The sequence below is a fragment of the Leptodactylus fuscus genome, chromosome 5 (assembly GCF_031893055.1).
Source record: "Leptodactylus fuscus isolate aLepFus1 chromosome 5, aLepFus1.hap2, whole genome shotgun sequence".
NCBI classification, from domain to species: Eukaryota; Metazoa; Chordata; class Amphibia; order Anura; family Leptodactylidae; genus Leptodactylus; species Leptodactylus fuscus.
Genome location: NC_134269.1, coordinates 166973575 through 166999143, shown reverse-complemented (window position 1 = coordinate 166999143; position 25569 = coordinate 166973575). Strand labels below are relative to the sequence as shown.

The following is a 25569-nucleotide window of genomic DNA, read 5'->3' as shown; positions in this document are numbered from 1 at the left end:
CTGTCCGCTTGAGAAGTCGAACATCTTTACATGCGGACAGGGAAGGAAGGGCATGGAGTGCAAAAGAACGCACCCGATGCCCATTTAAGTGAATGACAGGTGTCATGGACACAGCTAGTGTCCGCTCCTAATGTCCCTGCCAAATTTTGAGTGGACACTAGGAGCGGACACAGACGGTAGTGTGAACGCCCCCTAAATGGGCCCTGTGAACGATCCAAGAAAAACAAAAAAACACAACCAATAGAACATGCTATTTCCCAAGCAGTTATCACAAATCTCATTTCATTTCTGAAAACAGATTACCCTCGGGCGTACACTCAGACGTGAAAAAAAAAAGTATTTTTTGACAGCAGCCGTGTAACTGTAGCCTAATAAGAAAAAAAAAAAAATCCTCCTCCCCACACTGACTCCTGCTTCTGTTGAAAAGCTTCAGGGGCTCCCTTGCAGGTCTTTACTTTTAGACCCCTCTGGACACACTGAAATAACTTCTCAGCCGATCGCTGACAGATGTGGCACCTCAGTGCACCCAATGGTTTTGTGTGTGACCAAAGGATCCAGGAAGCAGATTGGCGAATCATAAGGGTCTATGGTGATGAATAGATAATTATTTCTAAATAATTTTATCAAGAGGACGGCCCATTATGTAGCACTTTTATCCATACATAGGTGACATGACAGTTTATAACCTGCTTTCAAGAAAATTCTTTATTGGTATTGTTCATTACACCAGGCTTCATGGGATCTGTATTATTTTCTGAGGTATTCACTCTGTGAAGCGTCTGAAATGTGTGGAAAGTACTTCTGCCTTTGAGTAAAACATAAAAACCATCAGGATTCAATTTTTAGAGAAGTAGGCCAAATTTGCAAAATGAAACAGCTATATACAACTTTCAGTAGTAACACCTAAATCCATGACTGAATGTCTAGGAATTTAACCTCATTCTATGAGTGACCTCAAACACCACACTCTTGAAGTCAGCACTTCTCTTGTACAGAAGAGTAGATGCAGAACCATGACTAAAAAGTAGACACCTGCCTAGAGCGCCACCTAGCAGCAAGGGAACGCAATATACATATTCTATCTGTAACGTTAGGTGGCACTGTGTCTAGGGGGTGGATAATGCAGGCCAATTCCAGTGAGACCTTTTACTGAACTGAGGGAAGTGCTCACTGGTCAGGGAAGCAGCTCCTTCTACACATGAATAGCCCCTGGCTGCATGGCTAGTTAGGCTTACGTGTCCACCTGCCACCAACTGAGGGGAAGATGAGACTCCAAGGACTTCTATACCCCAAATCACCCACCCCTTACAAGTCAGTGACTTTATGTTATATATTTTATCTAACTGTCCATTGAAAAAAAAAAGTCAACATTTCTATAATTTATAAAACAGAGAAAAGGTTATTTAAAAAAACCAAAACGTAAAGGAAGTATGAATAATGGATGCTCAGAAGTCTTCCGTCAAATGCTGAACAGTTCCCCAATGTGTCATACACGAAGTTCCTTGTAACTCCACTATCTTTGTGGTCAAGTGACATGCTTCATTAGTTCTGTCTGAAGTTGACACTCATTCTTCTGGGTATATGTACAGATGTAGCAGAGTTAAACTAAGCTGCTGCAGTATGATATCTCATCTCAAAAGACAAGAAAAACCAATAAAAAGCCAGTGAAAAATGTTTTTTCCGATGACTTTTCATGGGCTTTTGTTGTCTTCTCTTGTGAACTGTTTAACCGAAGAAAATTTACATATATTTTGGCGTCTGCAATAAAGAAAGAGATATAGCTTTCAGTCTCATATGTAAAACATAAGATTTATTTTTACAAGTAACTGTACTGGTTTAGCAAGAAATCAACACAATACAACCAAGTTCTGACAGATGTTTGTATTACAGGCATCTGGGGCATTTTTAACTGTAACACAAGGAAAACATTAGCGCAAATTTACCAATCCCCCATCGCCGTTTGAGTGCTGGGGCCCGCCCTCATTGCTGCGGAGAACTCATTTGCATACCAGTTAAAACCGGTATTTCTAAGGAACGGCGCCGCGGAGACCACGTCTAAAGATAAGAAACGAATAGCCTTTCTTAAGGCTATTCCGACGTGGTAATTAGAAAAAATGTTGGTTTAGTGGTAGAATTCCTAGAGCAGCAGATTTTAATAGCTTACAGCAAGTCTAAAAGTTGTCATAGCAGTAGTCTAAGAACTGGCAGTCACTAGTCTAACAGGGCTCTCACATTCCTGGAAGCAGAGTACAGGTCTTTAGCTTTAGAAAGGGGTATTTCCAACTGGCTGTATATGAGTGACTCTCCATTCCACTCTCCAAGTAAGCCCAACCCCCATTCTTGAGACAGGTTTAGATCACTGAAGCGTCTAGAAGACAGTAATAGCATATTCTGTGGATGTGCCATGTCTGTGATGAGAAAACCTTAAGATCTACAAACTAACTGGACAGTAATATGCATGCCCCTTCATCCTAGGGAGTTGGATCTCTGCTAATGGACCCCTACTGTTGAAAAAAAACAAAAGTCTAGAATGGTTTGAAGGTTTTAGAAGTTTTAGACACAGGTAGATTTTAACACAACATCAATATAAAAATAACTAGAATAACCAAAAGTTACAGTTTCTCAGTAAAGTTGGAAACAGTACGTGTATGGATTTTGGCATAGGCACACAAATAAAAAGCTTTGACTGGGTGTGCAAGAAGGAAAAGTAGGACCATACCTAATGAAACTCACTTTTAGGAGAGCCAAAGGTGGCAGTGTGTGGCTCAGGTAAAATGGTCCTTGTGATGGATGTCATGTCTTATCTGGACTGAACTCATTGCATCATAGCAATCCATAATGCAGTGGGTTCTAGCCTGAGTATAGGTCTATTGTTACATAATAAGAGCATCATATCTGTACAGACAAGTCACTCCACACGTTAGCATTATTATGTATTATGGCAAACCAATGGCCGAGCGCACACTAAAAATCAGTGCCCCAAATACAAGCATAGGCCAGTTATGGAGAACAGTTAAAATCCAGAAAAGCGCAACCGATCACAGGCAAATGTTGTGCAACTTGAGCCTAAAATGGAAGAAAATTTTAAAAGCTTAGCTTAGTCCTTAAAGCTCTGCTATAAATTATGTTACTTGTGTCACAAGTTGTAACATCAAAGACCAAACTCAAAGAGGAAGATAAACTAGAAAAACAAAAAACAGATTATGTTGCAAAACCTCATGTTTCCAGGGAATCGCACCATAAGCAGTTTGCCCCCAGCCTTGTACTCATACACAGCCCTGCATACATCTGCGTGTGTGGGAATACTATACATCAACGTTCCCTACCACAAACACAGATGTATACAGGAGTCTCATCTGCAATCTTCATCTTCCTGTGACCAAACTCACTTAGAAAGGGTCAGTGTTAAAGGGTGTTTGTTACCAGACACTTCTACCTTGTTGTAGTTGCTATCAATGTACCTGATACATCCTCATCAACAAGTGTTGCTCCTGCACAAATGAAATATTTCCAGGTTCGTGAAGTAGTCGTTCAGGCAAAAATGGACAACCCTTTTAAGGTTTCAATCAGCTGGGGGCAGTGAAAAGAAAATGCATACTCACTTGCCCCCATTGCGCCAGGGTCCTGGTTCTTCTACTCCGGCGGCGTCTCGAGTCTCTTCCAGAGGTCCTCTAAAGCCACTGATTGGTCTCAGTGGTCACGTGATCGCCGACGCCAGTCAGCGGCCTCATGAAGAGGACCCGTCATGTCACAGGTAGTGACATTGCAGGCCCTTCGCTGATTGCCCTAAGCGGTCACATGACCACTAAGACCAATCAGTGGCTTTAGCGGACGCTGCCAAAGCAGAAGAACCATGACACTCAGGAAAATGCTCAGGAGGACACCATAACAATGGGTACAGGCGAATATGCATTTTTTTTTTTTGTTTTCACTGCTCTCAGCTGAGTTAAACACTTAAAGGGTTGTCTATTTTTACCTAGACAACCCCTTTAAGGCCCGATATGTAGGTCTTCATAGGGATTCTGCTGCCAGGCACCATTTTATGCTGCCTTTAGAAAGGACACCATGGACCTGGAGGCAGTACTTCTATATATTTTAAAATCTAGATTATTTTCCTTTCCTTGATATCATTTGAGTGAAAGTTTGTGAAAACATATTTCAAGTACATTGTCCAAATTTGCAATTACCCTAACCCGTAAAATAATGTACACCCATAGCATACTGGCAAGACACAGCTATTAAAAGATCACTGCTCAGTGACCGAATTTTATAGACACACCCAAACAATGCTAGAATGAGTTGCTTTTCAGCCTTGTGAGACCAATTTAAAATTGTTCATGATATATAAACAGAATGAGAGTCCGAGCACTTGGCAGAGGAAACATTTCCAAACTAATCGTTCCCATTTGGAGAGTAAATATGGCTTTGTGTTTCCTAACCGTTCCATTAGTAAATGAGAAGTAAGCCTGGCTTCTACATTGCACAATCCCAGAAAAAAACAGCTGGAGGAAATTAATATTTCACAATCAATTTTACAACAATGTTTGAAAGACAATAATATACAGTATCAAAATGTTACGCTGCATAAGCAGACAGTCTCTCTATGCCAGATAATACTGTGGTGCACATTTGGCGCAAGACCCCATATTCCGCCAAATGTGCAGCACAGCCCCTGTTCTGCGCCTTGTGTTCTGCCTTGTGTAAATGTGAATGGGGAAAGTTTGGGACATCGAGACCTGACATTTATTAATTTTGTAACTGGCGTAGATCTCGTTCTGTGGTGCAGGGATGAAAGGCAGATTTATGAAGAGGATGGAGCATAAATCAATCACTCATTTCCTACACCAGTATGCCCTTATTAAGACTGGCATACGATACACCAATCTTAATAAATCTGCCCCACTGTGTTCTAATAATGGCCATGTGGCGACCATGTTCACAGTGTCCATGAAGCCTTCGCGTACAAAGATATATTACAGAGTATGTGATTCTTGTAGATACTGTATCTATGAAGTGTAGGAGGATGGATACAATGAAGGGACATTTGTTAAGACTGGCGCTTTAGCCTCTTAATAATTCAAGTGCATTTCTATGCAGGAAAATGGAAATCTATAAATTGTTGGGCCGAGTTCCATTTCATAGAAATTGGTGGGGAGAACGTATAAGGAGAAAAGCTGAGCATCTTTTGTATACCACAACTATTCCTATCCACACCAGTGTTCTGGTAAATTACACAACCATCTTGCACCCAAGGGGGCAGTTGTTTTCACGACTCCTCCATACATTACAGTGTATAGAAAGATCCGTGAAAAAAAAAATAGAACATGACCTATATATTGACTGTCCATTACAACATTAAATTTAAAAAAAAAAAGGACCATTATTCTCAGTCGTGTGAATATAGCTTAAAAGGTGTCCAGTTACGAACATTTTTTGCCAGAGAGCTTCTTTACATAAATATCAATATGTACGTTAACAACATTTTGGCCAAGTAAAACTGTGTATTTCAATGCCATTTTTATATTGACATATTTACCCAAATACACTCATCCTTCTTGACAAATTGAAAAGCAAGCAGATAAAGACACAGCTTGATATTCATTTTCCTTTCTATTCTTCCCATTTCATACTTTTTCCTAAAAAACAATTTCCACCAGTACTTTACATGTATTGTACAGTGTGCAAAAGCTTGGTTTTCTCCTTCTAAATACATTTAAGAATCTGCTCAGGTCATTCCTTCTATTAGATGTATCCCTAACACACACACACACCTCTGACACAAGGATGCAAAGTGCACACGATGACATATATGACTCCCAATATATTAAACAGGACCTTTCATGTCCTCATGCATATGCAGTTTTATATACCGCTAGAAAGCTGACAGTGCGCTGAATTCTGCGCACTACTGGCTTTCCCATTATGTGCCCCGGGGCTGGAAATATCAGTGCCATTAATTTTAGTACCAATCTCTCCCCACTGTCAGAAGGGCGGTATACAAAACCAGATCTGCATGAAAAGTTCCCTTTAAGGCTGAGGCCCCATTTTGCAGAAATGCAGCTTTTTTGTTGCAGATGTTGCTGCGCTTTTTGAGCCAAAGCCAAGAATGGCTATAAAATAATTGTGAAAAATAAAGACTCATACTTCTAAATTGTGCTCAATCCATTCCTGGCTTTGGTTCAAAATTAAAAATGCAGCAAAATCTGCAACAAAAAAATCTGCGTTTCAAAAATGCTTTTTTTAATGTATCGCTCTACATAGGAAAGTCTAGCTGGCTGCGGACTAGAGATGAAATAGCTTTTTTTCCATATATTTTACAATATTCTTCACTGCAGTACTGGAACTAGAAAGAAGGCCGAGATCATACCTGGAAGAAAAACTGCACAAGGCCTAAGTTGATTACAAAATAAAATACTGAAAAAACTCTCACCATTCCTTGTTAGGGTTGGTTCACACCTGCTTGTGAGAGTCCGAATGGAGACCCCAGAACGGAATACAAACGCAATTGCAAGTGCTGTACTGTAAAAGCACACGGACCCCATAGATTATAATGGCGCCCGTGTGCTTGCCGCGCGCTGCCCGCACGAATCACGTGGACAGGAAAGTAGATTGGGAACTGCTTTCCTGTCCGCATGATCCCGGTGGAGATCTGGCGGTAAGAACACGGACCCCATTGTAGTCTATGGGGTCCGTGTGCTTTTACAGCACAGCGCTTTGCACTTGCGTTTGGGATTCCGTTGGGGGGGGGGGGGTTTCCCATACGGACTCCCCCGGAAGGAATCCAAACGCTGATGTGAAAGAGGGCTAACTTCAAAAAGACTTGCAATACTTGGATTACACAGTAATTTAAAAAAAAAAACAAAAACAAAAAAAAAAAAACACGTTTACAATAGCGTGGCCACCTTATGTTTCTAAATTTTTTGATCTGGACTTCTGAAGTTAAACTACACAGAAATGAACCAGTGTCCTGGGCTCGCAGTAATCTGCTGGAAAAAAAAAAAAATCAGACGCTACTGCTCAAACACAACCTTCTCTGCACATTGGCCTTGGTCACACTCATTTGCCAGCTGTGAAATAAATCTGAGCTTCTAAGTCACAGCATGATAGCCTGAAACTCCACTGGTCATGTCAGGCAATGCAAACACATTCAAATCCTCTGTTTACAATGCATGCAATTAATTTAGACCAAGCCAGCCTCTTAAAGGCACAGTCTGAAGAATGAAGGGAACGCTCCTGGTATTATTAGCTTCAGAAAAAAAAAAAAAAAAAAGTGCTGTTGTGGGATTTGCTTTCAATCAATAGAGGAAAGCAAATGTTTTGGATAATCTTGAAAGCAGACGCCAATATTACGGTAATTATCCAGACAACGATGTTCATTTCCAGGAAACTATTAAAGCCATTTCTAAGTGTTAAATGAATTTCCAACCTTGAAACCTTATCTTCTACATTCACTTGCAGATGAATAACCAGGGGACGAAATGAAGGCAAAAGATGGAAATTATTGCACCGCTCCTCCGATTATTTTCCCAGAAAAGTTGAATTGAATGACGTAAATGCACTGTACTGTATTACCTATAATGTAATGGTCCGGACTTACCATTTCTATTAGGCTGGGGCTACATGGCTAACCTATAAATTAAAGTAAGGGTATGCAGATATGTATATAAGTATGCAGCTTTATATATATTATATATATCATAATCCAGACTATTTTCAACCAGTGAGATCTCTGGAAATAATAAAGTTAGAACTTCAACCTTCGTGTCATATGAAAGATGAGAATCTCCTCTTTCATACGACACAAACAAGGTTCTAAATTTGATAATGACTGAGCTACAACTGTTTGAAGTGACCCTCCCCCATCCTCATTTTCACTTCACGCAAGCCGATACACCATACACAGCGAGATGCAGAGAATAGCTCTCAATAGCAGAAACAAGGGAAAGAGTGAAAAAATTCAGGATTTCACACAAAGGAGCCAACATTTGTTAATAAAGTTGATTACAAATGTATACAAATGAAGAAAAAGAAATTAAAAAGTTGTCACAAAGTTTAGTTACATTTTAACGGATTACCCATCCTTAATCGGACACCATTGCAGTAATAATAACTACCACTAAGAAAGAGACAGTAAGTGAGCACTGCAGCTCCAGGCATGTAAACAATGCCGCGGACACGTAAAAACAGCTGATCCATTGTTAAGGATAGGCCATCAATTTAATTAAAGTTCAGCATCAGACATAACACGTAGTTTAAGACGTCCAGTTGAAATTTACACTGTCTACAGGATCCAACCCAATATTTGATCCTCCGATGATCTATTGCAATATAAAATTACTCCCTAAAGTAAGATATCTGGAAGTATCCAGTAAAAATAAAGGCATCGCCATTGCTGGATCTTGTGTCTTCCAACTTCACAAACAATTCATTACTGCAGCGGGACATGGGAGCCCCAATATTCACCTTCATATACCACAAGCGACTATATGAGGGCTAACACAAACTTCAGGTAGAAGCCAGTAGCTTGTATCACATAGGTGATGGTGGCTGTAATGCCAGTGAGGTACCACTCAAGCCCCCCCCCCCCCCAACTCTAACGCCACTCAAAATTGGTCCTGACACCAAAGCCCTGTCTCCAGCGATCCCATTGAAATTAATGGAGCAGGGGTGCACTGAACAGTAGCACAATACCAGTTTCTTGGGATTGTATCTCAATAGTTACACTTTCAATGATCAACAGCTTATTCACCACCTTAAATTGTATTCAGGCCATGAAACCAGAAAAGTATTAAACCTCCCCCCCCCCACTGGACATCTAACTTAGGAACCTCAACATCTTTGAAATACGTTAACCATTTATTTGCCTTAATCATAGTGTAGTCATATACCTTTGCATCTCATACTAAATTCTGAATTCTCATGATTAGGCTATTCTAATGTTAACATAAATGTATTGAGTCGTATGATATGCTCAAATTATGCAATACAGAATTATGAAAATCCAACCCCCCTTTGCCTATATGGGTACACATAACTGTAGCTATTACTGGAGGGAGAGGGGAGAAGGAAGAGATATATATATATGGCTGCTCAGGTAATGGAGGGGGTGTACATCTCACCCAGACTACTAAGGTGGGGGAGATGAGAAAACTCCAGAAAGAATGTTTCTCAGCAGATAATTCTGTCTACTGAGGGTTATTTCAAAGTTCTGGTTACTGGGCTGGATTTTTAGGAATGGTAGGTAGGATGGCAGTGGGACCTGTCATTCCACCTCCCTCCAGTCCACACTTTGGGGATGTTCAGGCAGCGACTCAGCTGCAGAGAGTCTGCTCATCAAGGGAGCTTAAAAGTCAGCTCCAGCAGCAGACTCTGGGCAGAGCTTGGCTGGAGAGCAAACAGAGGTTGCATTTTTGGAGCTGTGTCCTGAATGAGTCAACTGGCTTTTGATTTCTGTGATTCTAGGTGAGGTAACCTATTCTATGTTCAGTTAGAGCCTAGCCGGGCAGGTATTTATTTTTGTATTGTTTCCTTTTGTTGCTGCACTGTATTTTTGAGTGAAAATAAAACTCTACCTTTGTGTTGGACTAAAGAAACTGGACTTGTGTGTCTATGCCACCCCACCTAGCAACCCCAGACCCTGACAGGATTCAGACAGGCAAAAAAACAACAAGTTCTTGCTGACAACACTATACTTAACACAACAGATGAAAACACATCAGAATCTCTTCTCAGTGGTGCAGCCCTAGGCTTTGGGCCTGTGACTTCAATCACAAATGTACAGTAAAATGTTCTTTCCGTAGAAATAAGGGCATGAATTAAAGACAGTAGAAACATTTAGTTAATAAGATATTCTATAATTCAGATTTATTTTTATTCTGCCACATTCTATTTCTATTGATTTTTGTTCACAAAGGAAACTGTTCTAAAAAACCTCTGAGAAGTGAAGGTGAATCTTGAAGAAATGATAAAACACATCATGCACTGCTGTTTTTTTTTTTTGCCATCAGATGAACAGCAGGTCTAGATTTCTCCTATGTCTCCCTGCTAGACCCATGACCTAGATAAGGAGCCCTGTTGCTATGTGGACACATTTACAATGCTGTATTGAGAATAACAATCAATGTGTCATGTTGGCCAATGTATTGTGAATTTAGTCAATAAATGGGGGAATAGGCCGAGCCCTAAACAAGCAGTAAAATAACTTTCTGTGCGATAGAGCCTCGAAGAACTTTCTCAGCCACAAATTTGGTTTGGCACAGGGTTAAGAAAGCCTCGGCAATATTGTGTTGTGATGTTGAATCAGCAGAAAATCTGCACATTTACTATTGTCTGACAGCTTCTGAAACAGATGTTTTTCAGGATCATATTTTGTTGCCTGGCAAATCGATGCATAAATTATCAATGAAAATGACTTAAGCCCGGCGGTGGTGAAGCTTTCACGTTTATCGATGTCTTGTCCATTTATTTGCTAGAACAACAAAGATCTTTAAATAGTAAATGGAAGCCTCGGTTTCTAATAAATTACATAGAGAATAGTCAGGGAAAGCAGCCTTCACATAATCCGTGGTTTCTCTAACCACCATTACATTTTATCTGGACTTTAATACTGAAAGATTAGAAGAAAAGAATCAGATTTTCTTCATGGAAGGCTACTCTATTAGACACCAAACTGCAGATTAGCTGCCTGTCTAAAGAGAGAACAAAATATCCCAAAGTCTACCTGCTTCGTCAAAGGCAGCGAGTCTGCTGTCCTTCATGCTTTACACTGCAGCTCACATTGGCTGTTGTATTTATGCACAAGTACATATATATATATATATATAATATATATTATATATTATATATATATTAATTAAACAGTCCACGGGTGGTGCTGCAGGTTACCTCCATATCACATAACCCAGCATAAATTCCATTTAAGCGAAGGCCCCACATTGCAGAACGCAGCATTTTTGGTTGCACATTTTGCTGCAGTTTTTTTGAGCCCGGAGTGGATTTAAAAGAAGGGAAAAAAATCTAAGAGCTTCCTTTATAGTTCCTATTCCTTTTCAAGCCACTCCTGAGTAAGGCCGGTCCGCATGGGGACCCCTCGAACGGATTACCGAAACATTGGTAAGCGGTAAGCAGTGAAAGCACACGGATCCCCATAGACTATAATGGAGTCCATGTTCTTTCAGCGCAGTGTCCGCACAAAACATGCGGACAGAAAAGTACTTCATGATCTACTTTCTTCTCCGCATTATTCGTGCGGAAAGCACACAGACCAAGCTATAGTCTATGGGGTCCGTGTGCTTTCATTGCTCACTAATACGTTCGGTAGTTTGTTCGGGGAGAGGGGGTGTCTCCATGCGGACTCCCCAAACGCAGATGTGAACCAGGCCTTAGGCTCAAAAAACTACAGCAAAATCTGCCACCAAAAAAGCTGTGTTTCTGCAATGTGGGATCTCCATCTTAACGTGGACATAATGAGTTTGTATTACCAGGTTCCTAATGTGACTACAAGTCCTGTCCCAACAATGGATCTAGTGACCAGAACTAGCAAAATCATGGAAATGTGAACGTCCAAGGGCAAGTTCACACTACATAATTTGATGCAGATTTTGAGGCAGATTTTACCTCCTAAATAGGCCCAAAATTCTGTCCAGGATCTCCTTCCATTATTTTAAACAGGAGGCAGCACCAGACACTAATCCCCCCTCCCCCAAGACACTGGAAAAGAGAATCCTCCATTCACCTTGGTGCAGATTCCGCAGCTCATTCAGCCACAGAACTTGTGCCATGAGATACTCTGCTGATTAACCCCATTGTTCTGAGGATAATCTAGTAAGGACCATGGTGGGAGGCCGAAGCTCATTTTTTACTTCCTACTGTGGACACCACTGGGTGGTGTGAACCCGGACTAACTGTGGCCCACCAGTTACTACACTAGCCTCTTCCCTTCTGAGTTTTTTTTTTTTTTTTGTCAAAACTGTGAGAAATATACTTGGAATTCAACAGAGATCAGGCTTTACCCTTCAAGTCGGTGCCTTGTTGCAAAACAATTGTAATTGGTTGTGTCTAGATTAAGACGCTGCACAGCTCCTTCATTCTTCTGATCAGCAGGTGCCCAAAGGGTCAGATCCACATAGAGGGCACAGATGATAAAGCAGCTTTCTTGGACCAAAACACTCATTGTCTATCCTAATGGCTACAGAAAAGGCTATCAGTGTTTTAGTCCTAGAGAACACCTGCGTCTTTGCAAAATTTAATTTCAAAAGAATGCAGAACATGTTGCAGACTAAAATAATCTCCTGTTACTTTAGATTTACTCTTCTTTTAAGTCAGGACAAGTCTCAGAAGCCCCCAAAAAAACATGAACCTAGGTTTTTTTCCTTTTTTATTCCCCCCCCCCCCCCAACTCCGAGATTTTATAATATAAAAATATAGTAAATGAAATTTTCAAAAAAAAAAACAAAAAACATGCCAAACTAAACTATCATCAAAGCTTTTCCATTCACAACAGCCTATACAGATTACATATCAAAATGACTCATGTGACCATGTTTAGGCTGAGAGATATAGTCCATGTGTTGGCGATATATCCCAGCCTGACCATGGCTGCTATGATCTGAACTTACAGCATCATGCCAGTGCAGGACAGAAGAGCTGCATAATTCTGAAGCTTACAGGATCATAAATCATTATGATGGTCCATGTTCAGGTCACCGGAGCCATGGTCAGCCTGGGAAATACCGTACTATATCACTAAAGGACAGTGTGCAGCGAGAGGCATGGACTCCTAGCATCACAGATAACTACTAGGTTAGGAGTAGTTGAGAGACCCTACACTCCAAAACGAAGAGTATAACGATCCGCCTTCATTAAAGGGTTAAGACATATTAAACCACTGGATCTCCATAATAGTTTGGAGATCTGCAAAGTATCTTGCTATAGAACCACCCAAATATATTTTAGTCATTACATTGCCAAATAGTCTACATAAAATTGTTCATTAGGGAAGAAGTCTCTAACAAGCTAGTCATGCTAAATTTATAAATGTACCAAAGTCTCTACATTGCCATTAATATTTGATTCTCCGCACCAACCAAAGACCTTTGTGTCAGCTCCTTTGGCAGAAAAGCTCCTAGGTTTACTGTATAATTCTCTAATTGCTTTCTGCATCAATTCTCAGTCTGTCTTGCAACTTCCAAGGCAGTTATCCAACGGCACAAGTCTAATTTGTGGGAAGAAAATGCAATGTCTCACGCAGCTTGCATTTAGCAGAGGCCAATGCCCTGGAAGTTTTATTACTTTATAAGAGCCTACTAATAAGACTCTGTTCACAAACTGTTATTTCAATACATTTCGCACATGTGCTGGGAAAGGTCCTAAGGCACAGGTTGAATGTATCCACAGGACCCACGGCTTTATCAGCATTCACTGCTACAGTATGCATAGGCTTTTTTTCCCTGCTGTATAGGAAAGCCCTTTTATATATAGCGCTTTTTTACTCCCGTTGTACAATGGGAGACATATGCCACTTTATGGTTTTCCATTGTAGTACATTATAGTCATCCACTGAAGACATAGAATGGAGGAAACTCCTGATGTATGTCTCCTACAGAAGGAACTAACAAAGCTTGAGGTACAGGTTTTTCTTGTCCCCCCTCCCCCACACACTGTTTTGACCCCTTTTGCTTGGACGAATTCTAGATCAATAAGTCAATTTTCTTTTTTGTCAACATAGCCGTATGGTGGCTTAATTTTTGCAGGGCAAGATATATTTTACAATGGAGCCATTATGTAGTATACAAAATTAACTGCATATATAATTTTTGGTGGGATTCTTTTTTTTTCACTGGGTTGATATGATTAATGAGGACCTTCTTCCATCACGCTCTCCTCCACTTTTTACCAAATGTTAATAGGCACCGGTCCTGCAATAGATGGAATTCTTTTTGTAGTCCCCACCCTTACCGAGTAATAAGTGCTGTTAGTTTGGTTGTCTATTATGCTACTTGGGTTGTGTACTGTCAGATGGAAAGTATCAGGCAGAATTAGGAAAGGGGTGTGATTCAATCAGAGATGGACTGTGTAAGTGCCAAGAATCACCACCCACCTGACAGTACGGAGACTGAATAGCAGCATATCAGGGAGCTTTCACACGAGGCAAAATGGCTCGGGTTCTGGCGCAACTCCGCGTGGAATTCACGCGGTGTCCGCGCGAATTCTGTGCAGGAAATTGTGATTTGTTTTTATTATAAACTTTTCCTTTTGCTTGTGTACATAGAATACCCTGGAATTTTGTACTGCTGTGTATTATACATGTCACTATTATCTTGACAAGCAGCCTATCAGACCCTGCCTTAGGCAAGGACCTGGGTGTGCATGAACAAGTGTCCTAAAGAGAACCCCTCCTCTCTCAAAAACACTTAAGTGCCATGGTTTCTATTAAACAAGGTGGTTAAAAGACCTGGAATTTTCCTAAACAGAAGAGGAGCTCAATAAAGCAATGTTATATATAATCTCCAAATAAACTGTAAAAATATATACCACAGGCTGCCCATTAAGGCCTAAGACGCAGGGTAGAGTGGGAATAAAAGATTTTGCCATCGTAGATACTTATGCCCTATTCACATAATAGGGGATAAGTGGCGGTCTGACTATATGACCAGGAGAATGGGGGCCCAAACGTCCCCCAAATTTCTTCAGAAGCCCCATAGATTCAGTCGCACATTCACATGAAGGATACATGGGGACTTTCAAGCAGTTTTCCTGATCGCTGGGGTTAAGTGTCTGTAATGACAAAACCCCTTTAAGACTCGACCAACAAAGCCAAATTAGGTCCTTTTCTCCAAGTGCCAAAATGTACTTTTAGTTCTTACCATTTTGGGAGATGCATGATTTTTTTTTATTTTTTTTTTATTTTTTTTTTTGGGGGGGAGGGTCCACAGGAAATTAAAAAAACAAAACAAAACAAAAACAACCCCAGTATAATAATTTATTATTTGCGTTTTGTTTTTATGGCATTCACATAGCATTGTGGAGAGTTAAAGAAGGTACCCTCACCTCTTATCATTTACATGCAGTGATTAGAGTCGGAGAAGTTCCAGCAGTCGGACCTCCAACGATCAACATACTACCCAAAAGATAACATTAAAAGGGATTATTCCACGAAAATTATTTATCCTCAATTGCTGGTGTCAGAACAACAGGCTTGATTTCCATATTGCAGCTGGATTATCAGGTAGAGAAAGTGCATGCCCCAGTCCGAATAAGAAAATCAGTACCAGACTATACAAAGTTCCTGCATTCGTGGTCGTATCCATTGGCAATCCATAAAGACAAAAAAAAAAATCCCCAAAAAACTGTCAACCCTAAATGTGGTCAGAGAAAATATTTAAAACTGAAAATTTTAAAATGTATATTGTTGCATTTATTCTTTATTATATTTGCAAAAATGTTTAATTTTAAATGATCTCCAAATTTAAACTGTTTTGTTTGTGGGCAAAACCACTTTTAATCCTTGAAAAAATAAAAGAAATAAAAAAAGTTTCTGATCTTTTCAGGAAAAATCCTACATAGAACAACTTTATACAACAGGAGGTCACAAAAACCTAACACTCTAAATGTTTATGTCAAGGTACATCAATTCGCTTTTGTCATACATACAGAATCTATACAATTATTTTAGCAAGATCCATGTATACACGCAGTGGATTTGTTGCAGAAATTGCTACAACTGTCCCACATTCATCTCAATGGGACTTGCACAAGCCCATGTAGTTTCTTCAGAAATAACCCTCTATAGATACAGGGAATCCATTTTCACATGCTCACGATTATACCCAAACATATAGTGAATTTTGTGTGCACTGAGCTGCAACCTCTGATGAAACTAGAGCAAGTCATCGTGTTTCCTGATCCCTTCCAGACTGTACATTTTTAATGTAGTCTACATGAAAGCAAACCGTGTAAACGTGACAAGGAATAATAATGATGTCAAAGCACTAATTGTAACACCTAAAATATTCAGCCATCAAGTGTAAAATGTTTATTATTATTACTTATTCATAGGCTGGAAACTTGGCAAATTTATTTCTGACACTAGTCCTCCAGACGCAGCATTCAGCAGAATAGTCCCCATGATGCAGGGCATTCATACAGCAACAATGGAGCAGAGACAGGCAGAAGATACACCAGGTTTATCACAGTGACGCATGCTGTGTGATCAATCTGGCACTATCCTATTGAATTATTTTTTGTTTTTTATATCACGATTTGGTTTCCATACTTTAGACCGGTACTTTGGCTCAAAATTGAGGCATGCCATTAAAGGGAGCAAGCACCAGATAGGAGACCTGTAAAGCAGTTTACATACAAAGTAGTGTAACTCTCGTTTTCCTTTTTTTTCCCCTATTGTATAGAAAGGGATTTGCTGAACATTTATGTAAAAAAAAAACAAAAAAAACATATATATATATATATATAATTTTTTTTATCTATCTATCTATCTATCTATCTATCTATCTATCTATCTATCTATCTATCTATCTTAGTTAGAGCATTACTAGGGAGAACATTAGAAGTAGTTTTCGACTAAAACAAAGTGCATTAGGTTAATAAAATATACATTATGTATTATGAATAGGTTCATAAAGCCTCACCCTATACAATACCAAACAAAAAAGGGAAACGACCGTCACACTTTAAGGCCTACCTTTGTTGCTGGGGTTACTGGTTGCAAACTTTAATCTCCATGGTTTGCAATGAGAAGCATATCCTGGAGGTCTCTAACTGTGAAGCCTCCTTAGATTCTCTGTACTCTACACTCCCCAACCCTTCTCCAAACTGCAGATAGTTTCAGTGCAGCTTAGGACGCCACTTAGAAATGACCCCAAATTACATACTTCAGTATGTAGCACATCTGCCATAGTAAAATGACCTCCATGTGTTATGAATCTATACAGTATCCTGGAGCGGTATTACAGCAGTGTGGAGCATAGTAGTTTAGAAGCAATGCAGCCGCCCTCAGTGCTCCAGACTGCTCACTTACATATTGTGAAATAAGTGAATTTCTCAGCAACAGAGAGACGGGTTTTCAGGGGGAAAAGCCAGTATATCCAGATTGACCCCGTCCTATCTACCTGTGCTGCTGGTTTAATAGGCTTCACCCTGGCGACAGGCTCCCTTTAAGCTCTCGCTTTTCAGCCATCGATTCTGCGTCTAATTTTTCACAATTAATTTTTCAGTCATGTAAACATACTCATAATAAGCATAAATCTCAGTCACTATAGAAGAAGAAGAAACATGTACTTTAGCATTCTTACAAATAATTGCAGCCAAGGGGGGCAGGTGACGCCGGGTTTAGAAAGGTAATGGACGTTTATGGAAAAAACACATTTTCTGAAGCCCTGACTTACTAGGCACAGTTGTGCTTCAATCTAGTCTGCAGTGAGAATCTTATGACAATCATGCTGTAATGTTAATTACAGGCACCGAGCAGAATGACCCAATTCTTACTACTGGGGGAAAGGAAACAGAACATTTATGACTATTACAACTATGTGTCAGGCATAAGACCAGGCTCCCACATGTTGCTTGTAGCATACTTGACTGGCTTCAAACTCTTGTAGATCTGGCTGAGGGCTCATGCATATGGCAAACCCCTGTGTCCAAACCATTTACGGTGGCACCATATTTTTTTTAAAAAGTAGGGGGAAAAAATAGAAAGTATCCAGGTCTGTATCAAATGTGCTGTTTAGTTTGGAAAGTCCTTTTCACACAATGGCCCCTAGAAACAAATGAAGCATTACGCAGCTTCCAATAATTTCAATACAATCCTCCAGAAATGAGAGTCATCGCTGAGGCATCTCTTTGATCTCGCTTACAGAAAATAGCAGTTCTTAAGAGGGTTATTAGGGATTAAGAAAACTGACCATAGACATGAAATAGTATGAAGTTAAGAAAGAAATTCTAGTTTCCCATTAAATCCCCCATGGTCCTACAGCAATGACACCATGTACATCTGAGCCATGTGGTCATATGCCATACATGCAAGATTACCACCGATGCCGGTGACTGGCTAGTGGTCACATAAATGATATACATTACTACAAGACCACCAGAACAGTGGCACCAGAGCCAGCAGGAGGCTTTCCAAATATTTCACAGCGCTCATTTCTCCATTCAGTTACTGGCTGAGAAGGCATATTGAAGGATTTTGTGTGTATACAGAGGTAATAGCAAGTAATGTCCAGGACTCCCGAAACTGGACTAAAACAAGTATCAGTGAGGGGGGATATCACTTTTTGATGTTAGGATTCCCACATTTTTACCCACAGTTAAATATATTTTTAGTTCACTGCAAACCCATTTAAGGCTGGTCTCACACGACAGTAAGTTTAGTCCGCAAATGGTCCGCAATTTGGGTTCTCAATTGTGGATACATTGTATTCAGTGCGGCCTCTTACACCACTGGATATTTTATCCGTGGTGTGTCATGACCGGGGTCCACACTGAATACCGCAGGTCCGCAAAGTCACAGACATCATGGCACGGCACGGACTGTCCCATAGAACTCTATGGGTGCGTGCCGATGGACACGGACGTCTGCAGAATTACTTTTTGAAATGAAGGTTAGTGTTGCTGATCAGCAAATTGCAGACCGCAAAAACCACTACGGTCATGTAAGACCAGCCTAAAGGTTCCAGTATTCTGGAGATCTGGACAGACAGTATCATAGTTATCTATGATGCTGCGAGTCACGGCCTTGCGATAGATCTACTGTATCATAACTATTGTCATACAGTACTGTAGTGACTCACACCATCATGGATAACCATGATACTGTGAGTTCAGGTCTCTGAAGAAAGCACAGTCCTGGAAATACATTCAATATACAATCAGTTTAGATCATTTCCTGTTTATGGCCAATTGTCCTAAAACCCTGAACCTTTACATGTATTGTCTTCTAGCTTTCTCAGTCCACTGAATGGAATTGGGTATATTAGTTAATTAAGACTCTTGATTAACTGAATGACAGCAACCCTGGGAAGCTGTAAGTCCCTAGATGTCCTTTTCAAAAACTGTACAACAACGAAGCAATCTATAATATTAAAATAATTTGTACCGATACATGTTCATTATTAGTGTGTATATATTAGACTAATACTAACCTATAACATCTTTGCAATGTTATGATTTTAGAGTACTCTTTATGCACAGTCAAATTGTTGGAATATGAAAATATAAGTCAAAGGTAAAATGTTCAAGGTAAAATGATAGTGCTGCTGTTCTCTGACTACAGAGTATGAAGGTAAAACCAGGAAACGTACCACATAGATAACATCGGTGATGGTTCGCAACAACACACTATGCGAGGCCAAGCCCAAGCCCATCTGCCCTTAATGGCTGTGGACAGCTGGGTGTATCTCCGTCAGTTGTGGAAATGAAAGTGGCAAGTCATGTTGACAGCCCAGTGTGAACTACACTTACAGAATGAGCAGGGGACAAAGAACAGATGTAGGACGTTCCACCAGGGCGGTGCTGGAGCAAAGATCAGCAGGAGGTCCACACAGCTGTCACACTACAAGATGTCCATTTGCTGCATCCGGGCAGCCTGTGCCTTCCAGCAGGTTAGCTTCCCTCTGCTGCTCTTTCACATTTGCATCAAAGCAAATCAAGCCTTTTATCACAAATACTAATTTTAAGTACAGAATTACGATGCAAGATGTTAAGATATTACGAGAATTAACAGTGACACGTATAACATTTACAAAAAGGCTTTCAATAAGTGGAGAAATAAAACCTTACACTAGGTTTATAAAATCACTAAGCGTAGAGAAGCTTTAGGGTCCATGTACACTACGGTGTGCTGTGTCAGAGCGCTAGATCAATTATTTTTTACCCATGTATTAACATGGGTCCATGTACGAGGCAACACTCAGGATAGGTCCTATTTCTGCCTGTCTAGCGGCTTGGGCTTGTTGCTGGAAATGAATGGATCCATAGAGAGCATGAACGGCACCATAATATCATCCATGTGCTGTCTACGCAGTTTTCCCATTGACCCTATGATGTACATGTAACCATAGACTACCGTATATACTCGAGTATATACGGTAGTAAACTGTGTTGGAGCTTTACAAATCATTGGTAAGCACAAAGATGTGAAAAATACAATGCTATCCCCTCTACACCAGGCAACCGACATAGGCGGGAGTATTTATAGGAAATGTTTAGCTTTTTTTTCTCTCTCTCCTTCAACCAAACACAAACCACTTTGATCTTTCTGCTCCTCACTCATCACTTTCTAAAGTGGGCAGCATGGAGGGGATGCCTGAACCCAACAAATATACTATAACTCACGCCAAAACACTAACAGGCATAGATTTCAATTCTGGCCCATGGGAATATGCCAGAAATATTGTGAGGCTGAAGCCCTTTACTCATTCAGGCGTATCTTGCACCTGCACCAGAAATTATTAAAACTGGCATAGGAAAAGCCAGTCGGATTAAATCCCCCCTTTGTTTCTAAGGCTCAGTTCACACCATATCAATTGTGCACCATCCACGTCTATGCTAGGAAAGCCACTTGATGTTTATACACACTGGTATGCCAGTATAATGTAACAGTTTACAAATGGATGCCAAGTGGGTGCACTTTAACCGCACATTATGATGGGTATGTCAACTGCACTTTTTAATATAACTTTGATAGAAAGAAAAAAAAAAGTAAATGCTGAGCGCCATCTCCAGAAGTCCCACAGAGAATAAATGTAGTGTTCAACCTGCCGTCCATTGTAACAAGGAAACGGGCTCCTGTTCTGATCGGTGGGGTCTTAGCAGTCAGACTCCCACTGTTCAGACAGATATCCCCAAACCAGTGAGTCCGGGATAACATATCCACCTTTTTAAAACTGATGACTTATCCTACCATAGCAAGCCAATTTCAGATTGTCAAGGGTCCAACTGTCAGGGCCACCACAGATCAGCTGCTACACAGAACAGGCAGCTCCCAGCACCGGCTCTAAAATTGATGGCTCCTTTATGCCCCTCATACAGTATGATAGGTACATTAAGATCTCCCACAGTATAATGGCCTATAAGCCCCCACAAAGTATGCTGTCTCACCAGAGTATAACAGCCACAATTTGCTCCGATACATTTTACTGATCATATAGTAAAATGGCTCCCTTTTACACCCACATAGTACATTGGTCCTCTTCCCCACCCCCCACAGTTTAATGATCTCTTTATGCCCCTCTAAAGTATGACCCCTTTTGCATCCACACATTCAGTAATGATCCCCTTTTGTCCTCACAGAGTTTAATGCCCCCTTCCCCCAGCTCACAAATTATAATGCCCCCTATCTGCACTGACACAGCACAATGACCCTATATACCTGCCACCTCTGTTGGCAGGTGCCCTGGGCAGAGAGTGATCAGTCCAAATTTCATCATTACTTACCCATGGCGGTCACATGGTGCCCAGGGCTTCCAGGGACTGAAGCACGGAACCTAATGGACTGCGGTGGATAACTGAGGACAGTGGAGTAGGTTTTTTATGTTACACCTGCCTGAACCCCTATGGAGTTTGTCTGATTCATGGACAACCCATGAACATAGACAAACGTATACATTTTGGTAAATATTAAGTATATAAATATAAAATTTTAAATATAAAGATTTTATATAACCATTTCATGCCCGGTTCACACTATCACTGTCTCTCCGTTGGAGGACCAGAACAACAGAGAGGTTAACCACTAAGCTAGCTGTTCATGGCGGACCCCATTGACTATAATGGGAATCATTGGGTGTTCAGCGGAGACTCCGGCACAGTTATGAATATAGCCCTAGTAGTCGCAGTCTTTTGTCCTGATAGGTTGCCAATGGATAAAACCATGAATGAGCTATCTATAGTCTGACAGATAGGATTTCCCCATCGTCTCATATATAGTATGTGTCTGCCTGATAACCTGTCCACAATAAAGAAATCATGGCTGGTTTTCTGACAAGTCCCAGACTAGAGAAAGTTCTTGCATTCATAGTCGTGTCCATGAATGGACATTTATTGGCCTGGTCTCTTCTTACAGTATGTGGTAGAGGAGCCTTCTGCACCCACTTAGACAACAGGACCCACATGCAACCATTTCCTTTGCACCCCTTATAGCTAAAACCCTCCCCACCCTTATAGCTAACTTACTGAAATTTCCCCACTGTGGGACTATTAAAGGATTATCTTAATCTTAACCCAGTCCGACCACTCCAGGAAATAAGAACCAAGGCTTCATGCACATGACTGAGTGTGCAGGCCGAGGTGGGGCCAATTTATTTATTTTTCCTAAGGCCTTGTTCACATCCGCGTCAGTAATCCGCATGGGAACCCCCCCGAACGGACTACTGAAAGCATTTGCAAGCGGTGTGCAGTGAAAGCACACGGAACCACATAGACTATAACGGACTCCGTGTGCTTGCTGCGAGATCTCCGCAGGGAACATGCGGAAAGAAAAGTACTTCACAATCTACTTTCCTGACCGCCTGATTCTTATAGTCTATGGGGTCCGTGTGCTTTCACTGCACACCGCTTGCAAATGCGTTCGGTAGTCCATTTGGGGGGTCCCCATGCGGACTCCCATAAACGGATTACCAAACGCAGATGTGAACCAAGGGTAACAGAAGACACAAGAAACACACTCACATCACATCAGAATACGTTCCTGTGCTTCATTCATTCCTATGGAGGGTTCTGTCCTGCTCCGATTGGATCTGCTCTACAATTATCAGATCAGAATAGAGCATCGGAGTCCACATGAATGGCACACTCGGTCGTGTGAACATATCCTTACATTTTCATGAATAATTTTCTATACACATTGGAGGGAATTTATTAAGATTGGTGCTTCATATGCCAGTCTTAATGTGAAGTGTGCTGGAGTAAGATGCTCCACGTTCAGACTTTAGGAGGCCGCTTCACATCTGCTAAAGCCCGCTCACTTTCTTCTTCATTTATTAAAAGCTGACAGGACAAGTGTAAAAGGAGAAAAACGTGCAACATTTGCAACTTTTTTTCTTTTAACGTCAAAAGACCGGCACAAAGCCCTTGATAAATCACCCCATTGCATATTGGGATTTGTCCAGCCCTTCTATAGATATACTTTTGGTAAAGATATATATTATTATATATTATATAGAAGACAGATAGATAGACACACATACACAGCATAACTACACATGTTTACCGAATGTAAAGAATGTATACACTAAATAGTATGGAAAGGTGAATATAAACATAGACTATAGGACATCTGCACCACCAGCATATGCGGGACACAGTATGGCCGATACAATGTGGAGTCAAAAGTTACATTCATACAAAGTTTGGCCCAATGTAACACAGTGCCGGGCGATAACTGTGGGCACCCCAGGAGAAAAGTCACCCCAAAGTCTGATAGGGTTGGTATCAGAAATAGTTGTGAGTGTATGGCTCTCCATATTAGCATCCATTGCAGACAGATGGGTACAAGCAGCGCACCCCTAGGTCAGCCTGGTCTACTGCCAGGAGCTATCTCAGGTCTATACCAGGGTGCCTTGAACCCCAAAGTAGTGGGGTGCATGACAGTGGGGACAAGAGCTAGCTCTCACATGCAAGTGCTCCCCTAATGCCATACACTTCATACCCCCACTTAGGTTATGGTGTAGGGGGCAGCCCAGCAGAGCTAGTTACCCCACAGGGGGCATTATCTGCACCGGGCCAATATCAGACAAAAGAGCAGCGAATCCCTTTTCATCTCCCCTCCTCCCCCTCTCTCTCCTCCTCTTCCACACCATCCTTCCTTCTTTCCTCACCTCCGGTCCCGTCCGAGTTCTCGTTCAGGCTGCCCGAGGAGTCGTGGTGAGTGCCCACACACCCTCCCATGGGTGCCGGCGGGGCAGCCTCTGCCGTTATCTCCCTCTTGCCTTCACACGGGCGGGCGCGCTCACGCTGCGCGGCACCGAAGCCGGGGACGGGGAAGAGGAAAGAGAACGTCGCGGCAGCGCGCCTCTGACGTCACCGAGCTCCACACCCCGCAGAACCGGCCTCCTTTTGCCGTGATGATGACGTCACAGGCGGGTTCCGTAAGCTGCTGGTCACTGAGTGGGGACCGTTCAGATCTCCGCCATGCAGCCGCTGTCATTGGATGTCTTCGGGAAGGACGAGAGCCGGCTTGTGTCTCCATGTATAGGGCAGCACGTTACACTGCCGGCGCCGCAATCCATTGGATCCGCTATGCTATTTTCCGGCCTCTTAAGAACTTGCCGTGAACTTCCCTCCATGTTTTGTCAACACTGACAGAAAAAATCTCATTTTGTCATAATATTAGTTGTAAGAGCCATCCCTGTGTGAGGCCGTGTATAGTATGTGGAGGCTCTCACCAATGCACATAACATGAAGTCCTCTAGTACACAGCTCCCATGCAGACTTATGTCCCTCCATGGTTAGTGTCCTATTATATATAGATCATTATATTATATATACATATTGTACCTCAAACTACACACAAGTACAGGCCAATAACCTCATACCAAGTTCTGCCCACTATAATATAGATGCGAGGTACAGGAACCCTGCAATGGCCACACTATTGGGGTACTCTCCACTATCTTCCACAGTGAGAAGAATTGGGAGGGGGCTCAGGACCCTTTTTCTGGTGACTAGTGTGACTAGACTAGACTGAATGTTTAAAAAAAATGGAAAATTAGTAATTATTTACATTTCAATTTCTTTGCTTTTAAAGGAAAACTACCATATGTTTGTTCCACCTTAAACTAGTTCCAGTGTGTACAGCATCAAATAAATGACCTTTCTTAGGGCTAGTTCACACGGGCACTAAGGGGGCGGATTATGGCGTGTAATCCACATCATAATCTACCTCCTCACAATGGTGGTCTATGTAGACCGCCAGGCTACTTTTTTCTGTGAGGGGCATGCTGCCACTCATGGAAAAAATACGTGGGCTGCCCTTTCTTCAGGCGTTGAGCCGCAACATCTGCCTGGGGTCGGCCCGTTCATTTGAGCCTGCTCCGGAGGGGGAAGCCGCAACTGTCGGAAGCGGGTTTTGACCTGACACGGCTCCCCGCATCACTCTCGGTGCCAAAATCCTCGTTTCTGCTCCCCATGTGAACTCAGCCTTAGATGTAAACTGAGTTTTATTAAAATTTTTACAAAATAGACAAAACCATAGAATATACCAAGAATGCAAAACAAAAACAAACCAAGAGCAGGTCCAATAACTTTAGGACAACAAAACAGCGCCCAAAGTGGGCGAAACAAGAGGCGCGTACTCAATGCTAAACAACAAAGAAGGAGCATCTGAAGACACAGCACGGCTCCAAGAGCGTGACCAAAACAACATAGGACCGAGGGAGGACAACACACCACAAGTACAGGAAACAATAGGAGAGAAGGAAAACAACAACTAACATGAAAGTGGGAAAAGGGACAAACGCACCCACAAGCCCCAAGGAAGGGACCATCCGAAAAAAGTTAGGGAAAAAGGAAAGAAAACTCAGTTGAATCCTGAAACATGACCCACGGCCGCCAGAG

The 25569-nt window shown here is 41.5% G+C and overlaps 1 protein-coding gene across 1 annotated transcript in view; it reads right to left on the bottom strand.

The window, feature by feature from the left end:
• The window catches only part of UBTD2 (ubiquitin domain containing 2), a 63684-nt gene extending 39699 nt beyond the window's left edge, over positions 1–23985 (bottom strand). The window contains exon 1 of the mRNA XM_075274708.1: positions 23832–23985. Coding sequence (XP_075130809.1) covers positions 23832–23901 — 70 coding nt within the window. The 5' untranslated portion in view covers positions 23902–23985. The remainder of the gene's footprint in view (positions 1–23831) is intronic.
• Positions 23986–25569: the final 1584 nt, after the last annotated feature.